The sequence below is a fragment of the Acipenser ruthenus genome, chromosome 52, assembly GCF_902713425.1.
Source record: "Acipenser ruthenus chromosome 52, fAciRut3.2 maternal haplotype, whole genome shotgun sequence".
NCBI classification, from domain to species: Eukaryota; Metazoa; Chordata; class Actinopteri; order Acipenseriformes; family Acipenseridae; genus Acipenser; species Acipenser ruthenus.
Window position 1 is genome coordinate 591,202 of NC_081240.1, and position 17,980 is coordinate 609,181.

General features: G+C 41.4%; 1 protein-coding gene and 1 pseudogene across 1 annotated transcript in view; both read left to right on the plus strand.

Moving 5' to 3' along the window:
- The first annotated feature begins 1,247 nt into the window (after positions 1-1,247).
- On the plus strand, positions 1,248-11,495 carry LOC131722996 (tripartite motif-containing protein 16-like protein; annotated as a pseudogene).
- Positions 11,496-17,249: 5,754 nt separating this feature from the next.
- LOC117433000 (eukaryotic translation initiation factor 3 subunit D-like) overlaps positions 17,250-17,980 on the plus strand; it is a 21,477-nt gene continuing 20,746 nt past the window's right edge. The window contains exon 1 of the mRNA XM_059016092.1: positions 17,250-17,267. Coding sequence (XP_058872075.1) covers positions 17,250-17,267 — 18 coding nt within the window. The remainder of the gene's footprint in view (positions 17,268-17,980) is intronic.

Here is a 17,980-nt window from a genome sequence, read left to right on the forward strand (position 1 = left end):
TCTTCTCCAGGCTGATTGTGTGGAAACGAGTTGGGGAAGCATATTGGTGGTGCGCTGGGCACTGAAGTCCACAGGGTAAGCATTGTGCACTGCAGCCCGTGCAACAGTCATACGCTTCCCCACAATCAGCCTCCAGGAGTCTTTTCAGAAGCAGTGTTTTGCTGGAATAGTTAGTAAGCATGGTGAATAAAATCTAATCAAAAACAGCCATAGAAAATCCTCATCAGGTAAGAAATGTAAAGAACATGATGCCGTTTAAACCTTTAACCTCAGTGTAGTCCCCATGAGTGTTCATTAATATCTATCTATCAGGAGAGTTTTCAAAATGAGCAATTGTATCTGTTCATGAAAACACAGCAGCATGGCTGATTGAAATGAAATCTCTTTGAAATGTTTGATGAAGGGGGTCAGGAGGTGGGGTCCTATTACCTGTAACACAGGAAGGAAGGAAGTGAACGGGGAGAGGAAACCAGTGTGGGGGCTGCAGGATCAATGGGCTTCACCTGAGTCAAAGAGAGTGGAAATAAAGAAGTGTGGAAAACAAAACGAGCAACAGCAAAACAAGAAGGGACTTGAGAGAAGGATGTTCTGCTGATGAGAGGGAAGACATTGTCTGAAATGAATAAAACAAATAGTGCACAGATTTGAAAAGTAGGTCCCTTGATTGTAAGCTTTGTTTGAGTGTCTGTTCTGTATAAAATGGTTTTAAATCATGAAATCAGCCCTGTAATAAATGAGTATGTCAGTAACGTACACACCCTGTCTGATAACACTAGAACATGTCTAGTTCTCATAATATACAGCCTCCCCTGGACTGGAGGGACCACCCTTCACGTTCTCTTAGGGGGGTGAGCAGTTCAGACTCTGAGCCTCAAGCTTGCCCTGAACTGGAGGGAAGAAAGCAGTTGGTGCTCAGAGACAAGTTTGTGGTTGAGGACTAATGGACTTTGAGATGTGGATTAATGCCCACGAAGATCGAACTCCACCAAACTCACTTCCCTTGTGAACTTCTGAGGATTCAGACCCACACAGAAGTGAAGGTCTAGTGCAGTCAAATACATACTGTAGCTATAGAAGGGTTACTGTGACAATGCCATTCTCAAACTCCAGTCTCACTCACAACTCACTCCTCTCCGCCCCTCTCACACTGATTCGGCAGTCTCTGCTCAGCCTGCTTGTCTAAACCTGGCCTCAGTCCAAAACCCCGCCTCTTAGAGCTTTACACAATTCCAGGAAATCAGCACAGTTTCATTTCTTGTGAAATAGTCAGTCTCTCTGTCTCACTGCAGCAAGATGGCTTCAAAAGTATGGTCAGAGGATCGGTTCAGCTGTCCAGTATGTCTGGAGCTATTGAAAGACCCAGTCGCCATTCCATGTGGACACAGTTACTGTATGGGGTGTATTAAGAACTGCTGGGATCAGACTGATCATACAGGTGTCTACAGCTGCCCACAGTGCAGAGAGACCTTTACCCCAAGGCCTGTTCTGCGCAGAAACACCATGCTGGCAGAACTTGTGGAGGAATTAAAGAAGACAGGACTCAATCCTCCTCCTGCTCAAAGTTATGCTGGACCTGGAGATGTGCCGTGTGATTTCTGCACTGGGAGAAAGTTCAAAGCTGTGAAATCCTGTTTGACGTGCCTGGCCTCTTACTGTGAAACACATGTCAAGCCTCACTATGAGGGGGCTGCTTTCAAGAGGCACAAGCTGATCAATGCAATTGGAAATCTGCAGCAGAAGCTTTGTGCTGAACACCAGAAGGTTTTAGAGGTCTTCTGTAGAACCGATCAGACGTGTATTTGTCAAGGAACACAAGAGCCATGACACAGTCTCAGCTGAGACAGAAAGGACTGGGAAACAGGTAAGGGTTTGAACCATTTCCTTGTAGCTATCCTAGAAGATAAGAATTCCCAGGGATATTTAACATGTCTGTTTACTAGGTTATACAGTTTCACATCAGATCAGATTTTAATTGTATATTAAGAGCTATTTAAAGTGCCCTAGTTTTTTAATTGCTCTTTCTAAACTATGATGTACTACAATGTATTTCAGGGTGTAACAGGGGTGTTGTTAGGGGTGAGGCTATCGCTGATTGACAGGAGAGACACAGGAGGTTTTCTATGATATAAAAACACAAAACATTCAAAACAAAACACTGCTTGAAAACAACTAGAAAAGAAAAGATGATCAAACAAGAAAGGAGGTCCCGCTCCAGGAACAGTCTCCCTGACACCTCCTCTCTAGACTTGGGTGGGATTGAAATCCTGGATTTGAATATGCCCTGCCATATCTAGCACACACTTGATTGGCAAAAACATTATTTACAATCAAATAAAAACACACTGTTTACACGTGCAGGACCTCCGGCCTGCCTCACAGGGTAAGAAGGATTTGTTCAGCTGTTTTGTGGTGCATTGGAATTTGTAGTGTAAAATTAGCATGATTTATATTCCTAGTGTTTTTATATGTATCTTGTGACTTAATAAAATCATAGATCAGTTTAACTGTTTAAGATATTATAGTTTAATTGGTAAAACTGTTTAAAAATGACATTCCCAGCAAAGTCAAGCACCTAATTTAAAAAAAGCAGAAAAGACCAAGATTAATATGATATAAAATATACGAGATTAATATGATATGGAGTAGTGGTTAGGGCTCTGGACTCTTGACCGGAGGGTTGTGGGTGCAATCCCAGGTGGGGGACACTGCTGCTGTACCATTGAGCAAAGTACTTTACCTAGATTGCTCCAGTAAAAACCCAACTGTATAAATGGGGAATTGTATGTAAAAAATAAAGTGATATCTTGTAACAATTGTAAGTCACCCTGGATAAGGGCGTCTACTAAGATATAAATTAATAATATTAATAATATACAAGATTAATATGATATACAATATACAAGATTAATATGGTATACAATACACAATATTAATATGATATACAATATACAAGATTAATATGATATTCAATATACAAGATTAATATGATATTCAATATACAAGATTAATATGATATTCAATATACAAGATTAATATGATTGTAACAGGGCGAGCAGCCCTGTACATTGTTTTGTGTTATTTTTAGAACGAGGGTTCATCCTCCACCCCTGTGCAAAGTATTGTTTTTGTTTATTATGATTTATTGTATTTATGTCGGCGAGCGCCGTATGTTTGTTATTGTTTTGTTTATTTTTAAAACGTGTCCTGGCAGAGGCGAGATCGGTGCTCGTCCTCTGCCAGGAGTAATTAATTAAAACTCGTGCAGAAGGTGGCCATCTCCCGAATGAATTAAGTGGTTTAATTTGTTGCTAATCGGGAGATGGTCACCTGTTAATAAAAGCCTGCAGCTCTCGCTAACTCTGGGTGGGTGTTTGGAGTAGAGAGACGGAGAGCGAGAGGATTAAAACGAAACTAACAGTAAACAGGAACAGTGACGGCGATCTGCCCAGCCTGACCTGTGTTTTTGTGTTAGTGATTTCTTTTTTGTTTAATTATTTATTTTGCTCTGTGAGCGAGTGTTTTCTGTTTGAATATTTTATTTATTTTTTTGGATTCATTAAATAAAACGGCGCCCGCGCCACTGCACAATACCTTTTTGTTGTTGTGGTCCCTTCTTCTGCCGTGACGTCAGACCACTCAGCCATTCCTGTCACAATGATATACAATATACAAGATTAATATGATATTCAATATACAAGATTAATATGATATACAATATACAAGATTAATATGATATACAATACACAATATTAAGATGATATACAATATAAATCAGGCAGAAAAAATAGCTTAATTTGGTGCGTTAAAACACATTTTTACATGATTAAAACAGATATGTTTAAGTTAGTTTAAAACGAAATTTAATAACCTATTTGGGATTTTGTTTGTTAAAATCTACAATTTCTTTTGCTCACCCTACTAGTCCCCTCTTTCCTTTGCCCTCTTCCACAGTAAAGTCCTTCTGGTCACGGGATCATTCTTCTGGGGATTTTGTGTATTTAGGCATTTTTTACACTGATTTCATTGTTTTGTTTCAGTGCTGTTTTATCTGTGTTTATCGATTAAAAACAGGAAATCAGAAGCCCTAAATATCAATTAAAGAGAAAGCTGCTTCAGTTTCCCAGGTGCTTCACAAAACAAACATGTAACACATGCTAGATCAGCCATCATTCACTGTTACTAGTATGAAACAGTACCATCTAGTGGACAGCTACTGTGGATCAAGTGTCCTTTTGTATTGCTGGCAGCTGTGCACTAGATGGTGCTGTATCTTACTACGATACACACATGTTGTCTGAAACTGCTGCCTTTGTCCAAGTTTAAACCACCTCCAAGGAAGTTTTCAATTTAATTCAGCTATAACATTTAAACATGGATTAAAATGCAATGTCATTATATTTAATCTTTTAAATGTTTAACCTTGGATTAATTTTAAACAAGGATTACATATAAATCCTGGTTTAAAGTTTTGTGCAACATGATTCAAATATAATCCTTGATTTAATCTGGGTTAGTGGTTAATCCACGCTGGTGCATTCGACCCTTAGGGTATCTGTGTGCATAATGTGTGTATCGTTACACAGAGAAATGTGAGGGTCTGGAACCAACTCCCCAGTAATGTTGTTGAAGCTGACACCCTGGGATCCTTCAAGAAGCTGCTTGATGAGATTCTGGGATCAATAAGCTACTAACAACCAAACGAGCAAGATGGGCTGAATGGCCTCCTCTCGTTTGTAAACTTTCTTATGTTCTTATGTTCTTATGTTAATCTAACTTCATATAAAGGGGGGAGAGGTGTGAAAACACAGCCTGCTCTGAAATAGTCTGTATTGAATGTGACAGGATATCACTCAATGCCCTGTCAGAAATGTCACTGTGTCACTGTGTTTCTACACAGAAGCAGCTGAGAGAGACACAGACAGAAATACAACAGAGAATCCAGGAGAGACTGAAAGAAATTGAAGAGCTGAAACAGGCTGTGGAGTCACTGAAAGTGGGTATTGAAAAGAGGGGGGTATTATTATTATTATTATTATTATTATTATTATTATTATTATTATTATTATTATTAAGAGATGGACTGGAACACATCTACAGAAGTTTACTGTCTATGCCTGATGTGTTTTTGATATCAATTCTAACCATGTCTCCTCTACTGTGTTCTTTCACTCAGAGATCTGCATGCATAGAAATAAAGGAAAGTGAGAAGATCTTTACTGAGCTGATCCGATCCATTGAGAAGATCCACACTGAGGTTGTAGAGCTGATTGGAGCTAACGAGAAGGCTGCAGTGAATCAGGCTGAAGGACGCATGAAGAAACTGGAGCAGGAGATTGCTGAGCTAAGGAGGAGAAACGCTGAGCTGAAACAGCTTTCAGAGACAGAGGATCACATCCATTTTCTACAGGTAACATCGCTGCTTGTTAGAAAATCTCAAGTCCATAACTGGGACGGTTTCAGACAGACCTCTCCAATTGAATGAATCCTTGCTTTTCCTCAGGAATGTTTTGGACCGCATTCTGTTTCACTGAAAACTCCTTTTCTCCACTTTCTTGTTGTAGAATTTCCAGTCTCTCTGTGCCCCTCCTGAAGCTGGAGACTTACCCAGCGTTACTGTCAATACAGATATCTCTTTTGGGGCTGTGAGGAAAGCTGTATCTGAACTTAAAGACCATATTGAGGACTTCTGCAAGGGGGAATTAGTCAAAATAACCACAACAGGTTGGTGTGAAATAAATCCATTTGGTAGAGATTTCTCAAATAGACCATGGCTTGAGGAGGGACAGGACCTGCAAGACATTAATAAAGACCTCTTGCAGATTGTTGACTATATGAAGGAGGAGGGAGGCAGCAGGGAAGAATGAGCAGAGAGGAGGGATTTTTACATCCTGAAATGTCGTGAATAAGCCTTGTTTCTTTTCAGATTGCTGTTTGGAGTCTTGTGTGTGTTGTGTATTAATCCACATGTTTCAATTCTATTTCTCTCTCTTTTTTTCTGGCCAGTGAATAAAGTTGCAGTTTACAGTCTGCAGGCTCCAGAGCCAAGGAATAGAGCTGAGTTTTTAAAATGTAAGTCTGTTTTCACTGAAACATTTGATTGAAAGATGTGTCACTCCATTGTGAGAAGAGCCACCACTACAGAACAGGGAGGGTGGAGCTTGAGGGCAGCAATTATTATTATTTATTAGTAATTGTGAAGCCATTAATCTACACTCCTCTCCATCAAGTATTGGTTCAGATGAATACATGCAGGGAGGAGGGAGCAAAGAAGATTGCGGCGGGAGCATAGAGGGAGAAGGGAGGAGGGAGCAGTAAGGGCGCATGGATGAGGAAGCAGGGAGGAGGGAGCATAGAGGGAGGAGGGCACAGGGAGGAGGGAGCAGGGAGGAGAGAGCAGGGAAAAAGGAGGAGGGGGGATGCAGCAGGGAGCATGCAGGAGAGATGAGGGAGCAGGTGAATTGTGTGCATTGTGACAGGAGTTAAATTAGGCGCAATCCTTATGTTTCCATTTTAAACGTGATTCAAATGCGTTTGTCTCTAGACTGATGTGAACTGGGGGAACGCTAATCAAAGTTTATCAGCGTTTATATTTATGTCAAGTAAACTAGATAACTCTGCTATTCAGAAGAAGCTTCTTTTTATTCATGGGATACTAAAAGAAAAACTGTTTCATGCAAGATATAGCAAAGTTATATTTAGAAAAACCACGATGTGAAACACAGAGCACAGAAATGACACATTTTTGCTTTGTCGTTGAGACACTAATGACTCAATAATCATCAATTGAATTTGTGAAGGGGGGGAGCAAAGGTCACACACACACACAAACACACACACTCACACACACGCTGCCTATCACACACACACACCCTGCCTATCACACACACACACCCTGCCTATCACACACACACACCCTGCCAATCACACACACACACACCCTGCCTATCACACACACACACCCTGCCAATCACACACACACACACCCTGCCTATCACACACACACACCCTGCCAATCACACACACTCACACACCCTGCCTATCACACACACACACCCTGCCTATCACACACACACACACACACCCTGCCTATCACACACCCTGCCTATCACACACACACACACCCTGCCTATCGCACACACACACCCTGCCTATCACACACACACACACCCTGCCTATCACACACACACCCTGCCTATCGCACACACACTCACACACACACACACACCCTGCCTATCACACACACTCACACGCTGCCCCATGCAGTATTTTTATAATCTCAGGTGAGCCATTTTTTTTCCTTACTCTGCTTAGTTTATGTCAGTGAGTTTTTAAACAGATAGTGAACTCCATAAAGAATTGTATTTAAAATAGCAACAACTTTGATAAGGTGAACACAGTTTAAAATAAGGTTTGCATTGTGTGAGACAGTACAGAGAAAACCGCGATTGCTGTGGTCTGTACTAGGAGTGATACGAGACTGCAACTAAAGAGAACACTTTGAACTTGTAACTTAAAAACAGCACGTTCCCTTTCAAGCACGAAATGGGTATCACCCCTTTAAAAAATAAATAAATAAAAATACATTTTAAAAAAGAAACTCTTCTGATAATAAGCTGACGTTTCCTGGAGTTTTTCCGGTGTTGTGGAGCTGAATTCTTCTTCTCTGCAGAGTGACATTCCTGTTTTGTTTTTGTTTTGTTTTTCAGTCGTCAGGGTTTCCATGGCAATTGTTAGGGAGCGTGTTAAAATGACGCGCTTTCACATTTCTATTTTTCCATTTCTGTGTTCACGGGTTTGTTCTGAGGGTGGTTGTGTTTTCTCACATTTCTGTGAACCCTTTTTGTGTGAAGTGGATTCCCTTCAGTCCGAATCAGAGTGTATTTCAAAGCCCGTTGGTGTGGGTCCGGGTGATTTTTCGGGTGTCCGGTTTCTCCATGTTCGCGGTGACTCCCTCATGGAAATGCAGCTCTGTCCTCAGATGGGATGCGGAGCGGCTGTTGCCGAGGTGGTTCCGATGTTGGAAACGCGGGTTTCTCTTGGATTGATCAGGGAGGGCTGGACGGGTTTCTTTATCAAGCGCTCCCGAGAGGATTGTGGGATGTGCTGCTGTTTAATATAACGTTATAACTACATTAATAACATACGCGTACAGACACCTTACAGGACGCTGCTAAAGAATAAGAATCACACAAAGCTTGAATAATGTATAAAGAGATATTAAAAATAAAACATGTCTATATATGTTCGTTGCTGTGAGGACAGATTCACATCCCAGCGCTTTGGTATCTCTGGGATTGAAACGGCGCTCCATAAGTGTAACACCTATTAATAATAATAATAATAATAATAATAATAATAATAATAATAATAATAATAATAATAATAATAATAATATTATTATCATTATTTAGTTTTATTTATCAGTGATATAAAAACATATTATTATTTCTATTGTGTGTGTGTGTGTGTGTAAACATTATTTTTTAAACTATAATAAGGTTCCACTGCGGCTCTCAGTGATGAAGTTTCATGATTGCTTCAGCTCACATTCAGCAGTTTCCTCAGGCTGTGTGACTGACATATAATCTGACCAATGAAAACGCAGAAAGGGTGGAAACGGTTGTATTATTGGCTGATCGCCCCAAAACACTAAAAATAACGTCTGATAACTGGTGGAGAAGGGAGGAGAGAGCAGGGAGGATGGAGGAGGGAGAAGGGAGGGAGGAAGGAGGAGGGAGCAGGGAGGATAGAGGAGGGAGGAGGGAACAGGGAGGAGGGAACAGGGAGCAGGCAGGAGGGAGGATGAAGGAGGGAGCAGGCAGGATGGAGGAGGAAGCAGGCAGGAGGGAGCAGGGAGAAGGGAGGGGGGAGCAGGGAGGATGAAGGAGGGAGGAGGGAGCAGGCAGGAGGGAGCAGGGAGAGAATGGAGGGGGAAGCAGGGAGGATGGAGGAGGGAGCAGAATGGAGGAGGGAGCAGGGAGGATGGAGTAGGGAGGAGGGAGCAGGCAGGGGGGAGCAGGGAGGATAGAGGAGGGAGCAGGGAGGATGGAGGAGGGAGCAGGGAGGATGCAGGTGGTAGGAGGGAGGATGCAGGTGGGAGCAGGGAGCAGGCAGCATGGAGGAGGGAGCAGGGAATAGGGAGCAGGGAGGATGCAGGTGGGAGCAGGGTGGAGGGAGCAGGGTGGATGGAGTAGGGAGAAGGGAGCAGGGAGGATGCTTGTGGGAGGAGGCAGGAGGGGGGAGGGAGCATTCAAGAGGGAGAAGGAAGCATAGAGGAAGGAGCAGGGAGGATGGAGGAGGGAACAGGGACTGGTGAAGCAGGGAGGAGGGAGTGATTTGAGGATGGCGCAGACAGTGACTGTTGTATGTTTCAATTCTATTTCTCTCTCTTTTTTCCTGCCCAGTGAATGAAGTTGCAGTTTACAGTCTGCAGGCTCCAGAGCCAAGGAACAGAGCTGAGTTTTTAAAATGTAAGTCTGTTTTCACTGAAACATTTGATTGAAAGATGTGTCACTCCATTGTGAGAAGAGCCAACACTACAGAACAGGGAGGGGTGGAGCTTGAGGGCAGCAATTATTATTATTTATTAGTAATTGTGAAGCCGTTAATCTACACTCCTCTCCAACAAGTATTGGTTCAGATGAATACATGCAGAATGACTGGGGGAGGGGCATTTGTTGCCTGTTTTTCCACTCAGACCTTTCTCTCCCTAAATATCTTGGTATCCCTGAATAGATAATCATCCCATCTTTTAATACATGTACAATGCATGTGAAACCAGTTGTGGGGTAAAATGAACAGCTATCCCTCCCAGTCATCCTGTGCTGGTAGTAAATGTATATTGCAGTATCATTGCACTTGTGGGATGGATTGCTCATTAAAATATTAGACAGATATTTGAAGAGTGGATGATATTCTATTGAAGATATTTAGTAAGCAAGGGGTCTGAGTGGGTAAAATGGCAACACATACCCTGTAGGAACATTAAGTGAACTGTAATTGTATGCAGAGCTGCATTTGATTGGTTCCAATTGAAGAAGTTTGATAAGATTGAGGAATTATAATGAACAAAACAATCAAACAGCAAGAGGGTTTAAAGGGTTCATAAGGTCCTTTGTATTTTATTGTGTTGCATGTTCCCATGTGTTGCTACAACTGTTTACGGGAGGTGTGTGGATTGTTTTAATTATTTTTATTTTTTTTTACATTTTGACCACTTTTTTATACTTATAGATAGCTTCACATGTAACTGCATGGGCCTCTCAGAACTACATTTCCCATCATCCTCCTGCTCACATATGTGATTGAGATGGAATTATCAGTGAGCAGGAGGATGATGGGAAATGTAGTTCTGAGAAGTCCATGCCGGTCCACGGGAAGCCATCTTGAGGCAGGAAATGCAATTTAAAAGTATAAAAAAGGGGTCAAAATGTATTAAAAAAATAATTAAAACAACACACACACCTTCCATAAACAGGATGTGAGGATGCAGCAGACAATGACTGTTGATTTTCTCAGTGATTTGACTTTTCTAACCATCTCTCCTCTACCCGTCCTCTTCTCTTCAATCAGATTCCTGTCAGCTCACACTGGACCCCAACACAGCGAACAGAGAACTCTGTCTGTCTGAAGGGAACAGAAAGGTGACATGGAGGAGAGAGACCCAGAGATATCCTGATCACCCAGAGAGATTTGAGAGACGACCCCAAGTGCTTTGCAGAGAGGGTTTGTCTGGGACTCGCTGTTACTGGGAGATTGAGTGCAGTGGGAGAAGGGGTTCTATAGGAGTCACATATAAAGGAATCAGCAGGAAAGGATGGGATCGTTCCTCTCGCCTTGGATTCAATGACAAGTCCTGGAGTTTGCAATGCTCTGGTTCCAGTTACTCTGCCTGGCACAATAGCAATGAAACTGCAATAACTGCCCCCCGCTCCCCCAGAATAGGAGTGTATCTGGACTTTAATGCCGGCACGCTGTCCTTTTATGGCGTCTCTGACACAATGACCCTCCTGCACAGATTCCAAACCACATTCACTGAGCCACTCTATCCTGGGTTTTGGCTTCATTGGTATGATTCCCCTGTAACAATCTGCCAGCTGAACTAGACTGTTTTGTGTTGTAAGAAACCCTTTGTATTGAACTCCCTGTCTGTCCTCTCCACTCCTCGGGTGAAGGGAATGTTCAATCTGACACAACTTTGGATGAAAGTTAGGGGGTAAAACGGCGCCACATGCAGAGCGAAACGAGGTGAATTATTTGTTTTTAGCAACGAATGGATTTCATAGGAAGTAACTGTATTTAATTTCTTTTTTAAGAATTGTTATGTTTTATATATATTTTAAAAAATGGCATCGAATAGTCAGTGCTGTAACAGTTTTAAAAAAAGTGATTTAAAGTTTGCTTTATTGTGTGTGTGTTTTTGTTTTTTGATTTCCATAAAATGTTTAATATTTCAGATTTTAGTAATGTGATTTAATAAAAAAAAATTAACGTGATAGACTGACTTTTTCTCATTTCTTAATACTCATTAACATGGTTTTTCAAATGAGAATGAGCAAGAAAGAGGGGAATGAGAGAGAAAGAGGTCTGGTAAAGCATAGAGAAGCATTGTAAAGCACAGAGAGGTCTGGTAAAACATAGGGAAGCATTGTAAAGCACAGGGAGGTCTGGTAAAGCATAGGGAAGCATTGTAAAGCACAGAGAGGTCTGGTGAAGCATAGGGAAGCATTGTAAAGCACAGAGAGGTCTGGTAAAGCATAGGGAAGCATTGTAAAGCACAGAGAGGTCTGGTAAAGCATAGGGAAGCATTGTAAAGCACAGGAAGGTCTGGTAAAGCATAGGGAAGCATTGTAAAACACAGAGGGGTCTGGTAAAGCATAGGTAAGCATTGTAAAGCACAGCGAGGTCTGGTAAAGCATAGGGAAGCATTGTAAAGCACAGAGGTCTGGTAAAGCATAGGGAAGCATTGTAAAGCACAGAGAGGTCTGGTAAAGCATAGGAAAGCATTGTAAAGCACAGAAAGGTCTGGTAAAGCATAGGGAAGCATTGTAAAGCACAGAGAGGTCTGGTAAAGCATATGGAAGCATTGTAAACCACAGGGAGGTCTGGTAAAGCATAGGGAAGCATTGTAAACCACAGAGGTCTGGTAAAGCATAGGGAAGCATTGTAAAGCTCAGAGGTGTGGTAAAACATAGAGAAGCATTGTAAAACACAGAGGGGTCTGGTAAAGCATAGGGAAGCACTGTAAAGCACAGAGAGGTCTGGTCAAGCATAGGGAAGCATTGTAAAGCACAGAGAGGTCTGGTAAAGCATAGGGAAGCATTGTAAAGCACAGAGAGGTGTGGTAAAGCATAGGGAAGCATTGTGAAGCACAGAGAGGTCTGGTAAAGCATAGGGAAGCATTGTAAAGCACAGAGAGGTCTGGTAAAGCATAGGGAAGCACTGTAAAGCACAGAGAGGTCTGGTCAAGCATAGGGAAGCATTGTAAAGCACAGAGAGGTCTGGTAAAGCATAGGGAAGCATTGTAAAGCACAGAGAGGTCTGGTAAAGCATAGGGAAGCATTGTAAAGCACAGAGAGGTGTGGTAAAGCATAGGGAAGCATTGTGAAGCACAGAGAGGTCTGGTAAAGCATAGGGAAGCATTGTAAAGCACAGAGAGGTCTGGTAAAGCATAGGAAAGCATTGTAAAGCACAGAAAGGTCTGGTAAAACATAGAGAAGCATTGTAAAACACAGAGGGGTCTGGTAAAGCATAGGTAAGCATTGAAAAGCACAGAGAGGTCTGGTAAAGCATAGGGAAGCACTGTAAAGCACAGAGAGGTCTGGTCAAGCATAGGGAAGCATTGTAAAGCACAGAGAGGTGTGGTAAAGCATAGGGAAGCATTGTAAAGCACAGAGAGGTCTGGTAAAGCATAGGGAAGCATTGTAAAGCACAGAGAGGTGTGGTAAAGCATAGGGAAGCATTGTGAAGCACAGAGAGGTCTGGTAAAGCATAGGGAAGCATTGTAAAGCACAGAGAGGTCTGGTTAAGCATAGGGAAGCATTCTGAAGCACAGAGAGATGTGGTAAAGCATAGGGAAGCACTGTAAAGCACAAATTGGTCTGGTAATGCATATGGAAGCATTGTAAAGCACAGAGAGGTCTGGACTCTAACCCTGGGCTTGAGACTCAGCTCAGTGATTTGGATTCCTGAACAGCTTCTTAGTAAAGGTATTATTCAGCATGCCGCCGCACCGTGAACTAATAAGAAAAGACTTTCAGTACCTGGCAGGCTCTTGTGACATATCAGGAGGGTCATTCTCTTTACTCCTTCTTCTCCTTGGAGTCGGGTCCATGCCTCTCTCTACTGAATCACTCGTTCCTCAGTTAGCTGGGTTTCTCCTCTGCAACACAATTGAAACAAGTCCGTTGTTAAAGAGTACAGCGCTTCAAATGTCATTTTTCTTTCTCTTTCTTTAGACCGGCTGGGTTCGTTTTTGGAAACGTCTGTGTTGCTAATTGAGTGCCATGGGAGCATTGTATTTTAAACAATTTTGTATCAATTAAGATTATGTTTCATTTTGAATGATTCATTTTAACTTTAAATATACAGGTCAATACTAACAGTTACAAAAGCACTTAATAGGAAAAATAAACTATGATCTTTTTGTATGTTTTGTCCAGTTGTTCTGCTTGGATTTTGGTGTCTGACCAAATTTATATTCGAGCTTGAGTTTCTCGCACTGTTCATGTCGTTAGGGTTACCCGATTTGCCCTGAAAAACTAAATAAGACGTTCTTTTTCTCCAAGTCACTGATGCAGTACCAAAATAACAGTATTGTGCAGTAAAAAAACAAGGACCAGGGGTCACAAATGGAGATTAGATAAAGGGGCATTCAGAAACAGAAAATAGGAGGCACTTTTTTACACAGAGAATTGTGAGGGTCTGGAACCAACTCCCCAGTAATGTTGTTGAAGCTGACACCCTGGGATCCTTCAAGAAGCTGCTTGATGAGATTCTGGGATCAGTAAGCTACTAACAACCAAACTAGCAAGATGGGGTGAATGGGGCCTCCTCTCGTTTGGAAACTTTCTTATGTTCTTATGTATTTAACACAATAATAGTTTTTCCAAATTATATTGGAATAGTTGTATGCTTGTGTCTTTAGAAAATATCAGTTTACAAAAGCTCCCTTATTTTGAAGACTCCATGTTCACAAGTATGCGGAAGCCCCTTTGGCAGTCAGCATACTCTGACATCATAAGTCACATGACCGGAACCTGCGTGACGTCGAGTTATTTTGCTTAAACATCAATAATAACCGAACAACGAAGAAGAAGAAGCGAAAAGGACGGAAAATACAAAGAAAAAATGATGCAGCCTATCATTGTGATAAGATGAAATATTGAAGTACCTTGACAAGATGTTTTGCCGGTATGCAGTTCCGGGTCGTACCGGCTGACTTTCACCTGGGATGATTATTATTATTATTATTATTATTATGGATATAGTTTTATTATCCACTATCCTCAACAATACGAAGTATAAAATCGACTCGCACAAGCGCTCCTCTTCACTGTAGCTGAAGCGAGCTGCGGGTCACATGACACAGAACAGCCTCCATTCACAAAACCTATAGCAACGCGATCATTAACGAGGGGAGCACAGAGCACCCCGATATACTCACAGCAGAACAGCCTCCATTCACAAAACCTATAGCAACGCGATCATTAACGAGGGGAGCACAGAGCACCCCGATATACTCACAGCAGAACAGCCTCCATTCACAAAACCTATAGCAACGCGATCATTAACGAGGGGAGCACAGAGCACCCCGATATATACTCACAGCAGAACAGCCTCCATTCACAAAACCTATAGCAACGCGATCATTAACGAGGGGAGCACAGAGCACCCCGATATACTCACAGCAGAACAGCCTCCATTCACAAAACCTATAGCAACGCGATCATTAACGAGGGGAGCACAGAGCACCCCGATATACTCACAGCAGAACAGCCTCCATTCACAAAACCTATAGCAACGCGATCATTAACGAGGGGAGCACAGAGCACCCCAATATATACTCACAGCAGAACAGCCTCCATTCACAAAACCTATAGCAACGCGATCATTAACGAGGGGAGCACAGAGCACCCCGATATACTCACAGCAGAACAGCCTCCATTCACAAAACCTATAGCAACGCGATCATTAACGAGGGGAGCACAGAGCACCCCGATATACTCACAGCAGAACAGCCTCCATTCACAAAACCTATAGCAACGCGATTATTAACGTATGGGTTGCCATGTGTAAAGAAAATAAAGAAAATAAGCGTTAATATTTTAACATGTCTTTTTTCCCAGATTTAACTTAAATGTTGTATTTTTTTCCCCAGATTTATAAATGTTGTGAAAATAAATATATATTTTTTAAATATGTACATTCAGATATCATTTATAAATCTAGTTACACGGTTTAACATTTAGCTAAATATTTAAATAAATCTTAAATTCTTAACAAGATTTAACATTTAGCTAAATATTTAACTGGCAGCTAAATCTGGAGTGTGTATGCAGACGCGCCCCGCCCTCTTCGTGACGTCATCACTCTTCGGAAGGGCGGGTGAATCTCCACGGACTCGGTCAGGTTCTCGTTCAGAAAGACATCCTGGCGGATTCCAGTATCTCACCTGCAATCATCGAGCGCGCAGCTGCTGCTGCTGTAAGAGCCGCTCTACAGGCTGGAACAGCCAGCGCTGCTCAACCACCACAAACTGAGGGACGTGGAAGGATGTCATCCGTGGACCTGCCACATCATCTTCAACATCATTTCAGAATAGGACTTACAATTCCCGTGTATCTATGCTATAGTCTATAGCTCTAACACTGCTCCAAAGTTATTTCAGATTGAATGAGTGTCCTGATTTAATAAATGCAATGTTAAAGACGGGCACGATATGTAATGAAAGTGTCCCATACAGTCCCATGACATTCCCCGCGTCTTCCTCGGAGCCCCCTCTATAAAATTGCACGCCTCGTTGCAGGTCCAGCTACAGTATATATAGCCAGTGCTTAATGTGTAAAGAAAGAGGAGCCGGGGCGCAAGCAATGACAATAATACCGTCCTGAAGAAGCGCGCATTCAAAATCATAACACGTGTATTTGAAAGAGTATTGCACGTGCTAGTGTTAGATGATTACAATCACGTGTTCTACATCACATACAAAGCAGGAGTGCAGCAGAGAAATTAAGAAAAGGCAACCGCAGCACAAATAATAAATACTTAAAAGCATGTGTACACGTTTTGTTATGTCATCTTTGTTAAATTTAATATATATATATATATATATATATATAATTTAACAAAGATGAATTGAAATTCATTCAAAATGTAATTTGACAAACAGTATATTCTTCCTTCCAATTCTATATAATATACATATATACATACACATACATATGGAATATATGCATATGCTGGCTACTACTATGTGAAATTAGGATATATATATATATATATATATATATATATATATATATATATATATATATATATATATATATATATATATATATATATATATATCCCATATATAATGCACAGCAGTGCAAATAAAAAACAATATGATTTTATATGACAAAACTTTTGTAGGGCCTACTAATGTGTGTTATTTTTTTTTACAGAGATGTTGTACAGGTGTCGAGGCTTTCAGCCAATGTCTTCCCTCTCATCAGCAGAACATCCTTCTCTCAAGTCCCTTCTTGTTTTGCTGTTGCTCGTTTTGTTTTCCACACTTCTTTATTTCCACTCTCTTTGACTCAGGTGAAGCCCATTGATCCTGCAGCCCCCACACTGGTTTCCTCTCCCCGTTCACTTCCTTCCTTCCTGTGTTACAGGTAATAGGACCCCACCTCCTGACCCCCTTCATCAAACATTTCAAAGAGATTTAATTTCAATCAGCCATGCTGCTGTGTTTTCATGAACAGATACAATTGGTCATTTTGAAAACTCTCCTGATAGATAGATATTAATGAACACTCATGGGGACCACACTGAGGTTAAAGGTTTAAACGTCATCATGTTCTTTACATTTCTTACCTGATGAGGATTTTCTATGGCTGTTTCTGATTAGATTTTATTCACCATGCTTACTAACTATTCCAGCAAAACACTGCTTCTGAAAAGACTCCTGGCCCCCTTCATTAAACGCATTTTTGTTTTGATCTGATATTTTCAGATGAAGGCAAACGATTCACACGATCGCAATGAACAGACCGCAGGTGGTAGGTCACACTGATCGATCAGCTCGCTGCGTTATTTCATTCTGATTAGTTAAAAAAAACAGTCATGTGACGTAAGCGCTCCAGATTAAAAAAAAAAAAAATCTAACACAACACAACGCATTTTGTCGTCCGAGTATAATTGTCATTGAAATGTCTAGGGAGGGTGTCTCGTCTCCAGGGTCAGTGCTGTCTTCACACATTCTGTTCAGTGTGGGGATGCGGTCGTTTGTTTCAGGGCTCTCGGGGGCAAATTTGGGGATATTTCTAAAGGTTTTGTTAGATCGAGGTAAGTGAAAAATCCATTCAGAATCTTATAATCACTTTGTATAGTTGCAAATGCCTTTTTTTAAATTCAAATGTGTAACTTTAACACCATTTTAAATTCCTAGCAGTTTATATATTTTCTTCTGATTTTTCAGTAAGATGTTATTTATGGAGAAATCCAATAAATACACCGAGATACGTACAGAACGGAATCTAATTAACTGGCAGGCAAACCTTTGAAAGATACAATAGGCTGAATCGCTCTGTTTTTTTCTTCTTACATCAGACCCAGCAGTCACTGGACAAAGACCTGTATGAAATAGACTGGTCTGCTGGTATAGTTTAGTTACAAAGACCTGTATGAAATAGGCTGGTCTGCTGGTATAGTTTAGTTACAAAGACCTGTATGAAATAGACTGGTCTGCTGGTATTGTTTAGTTACAAAGACC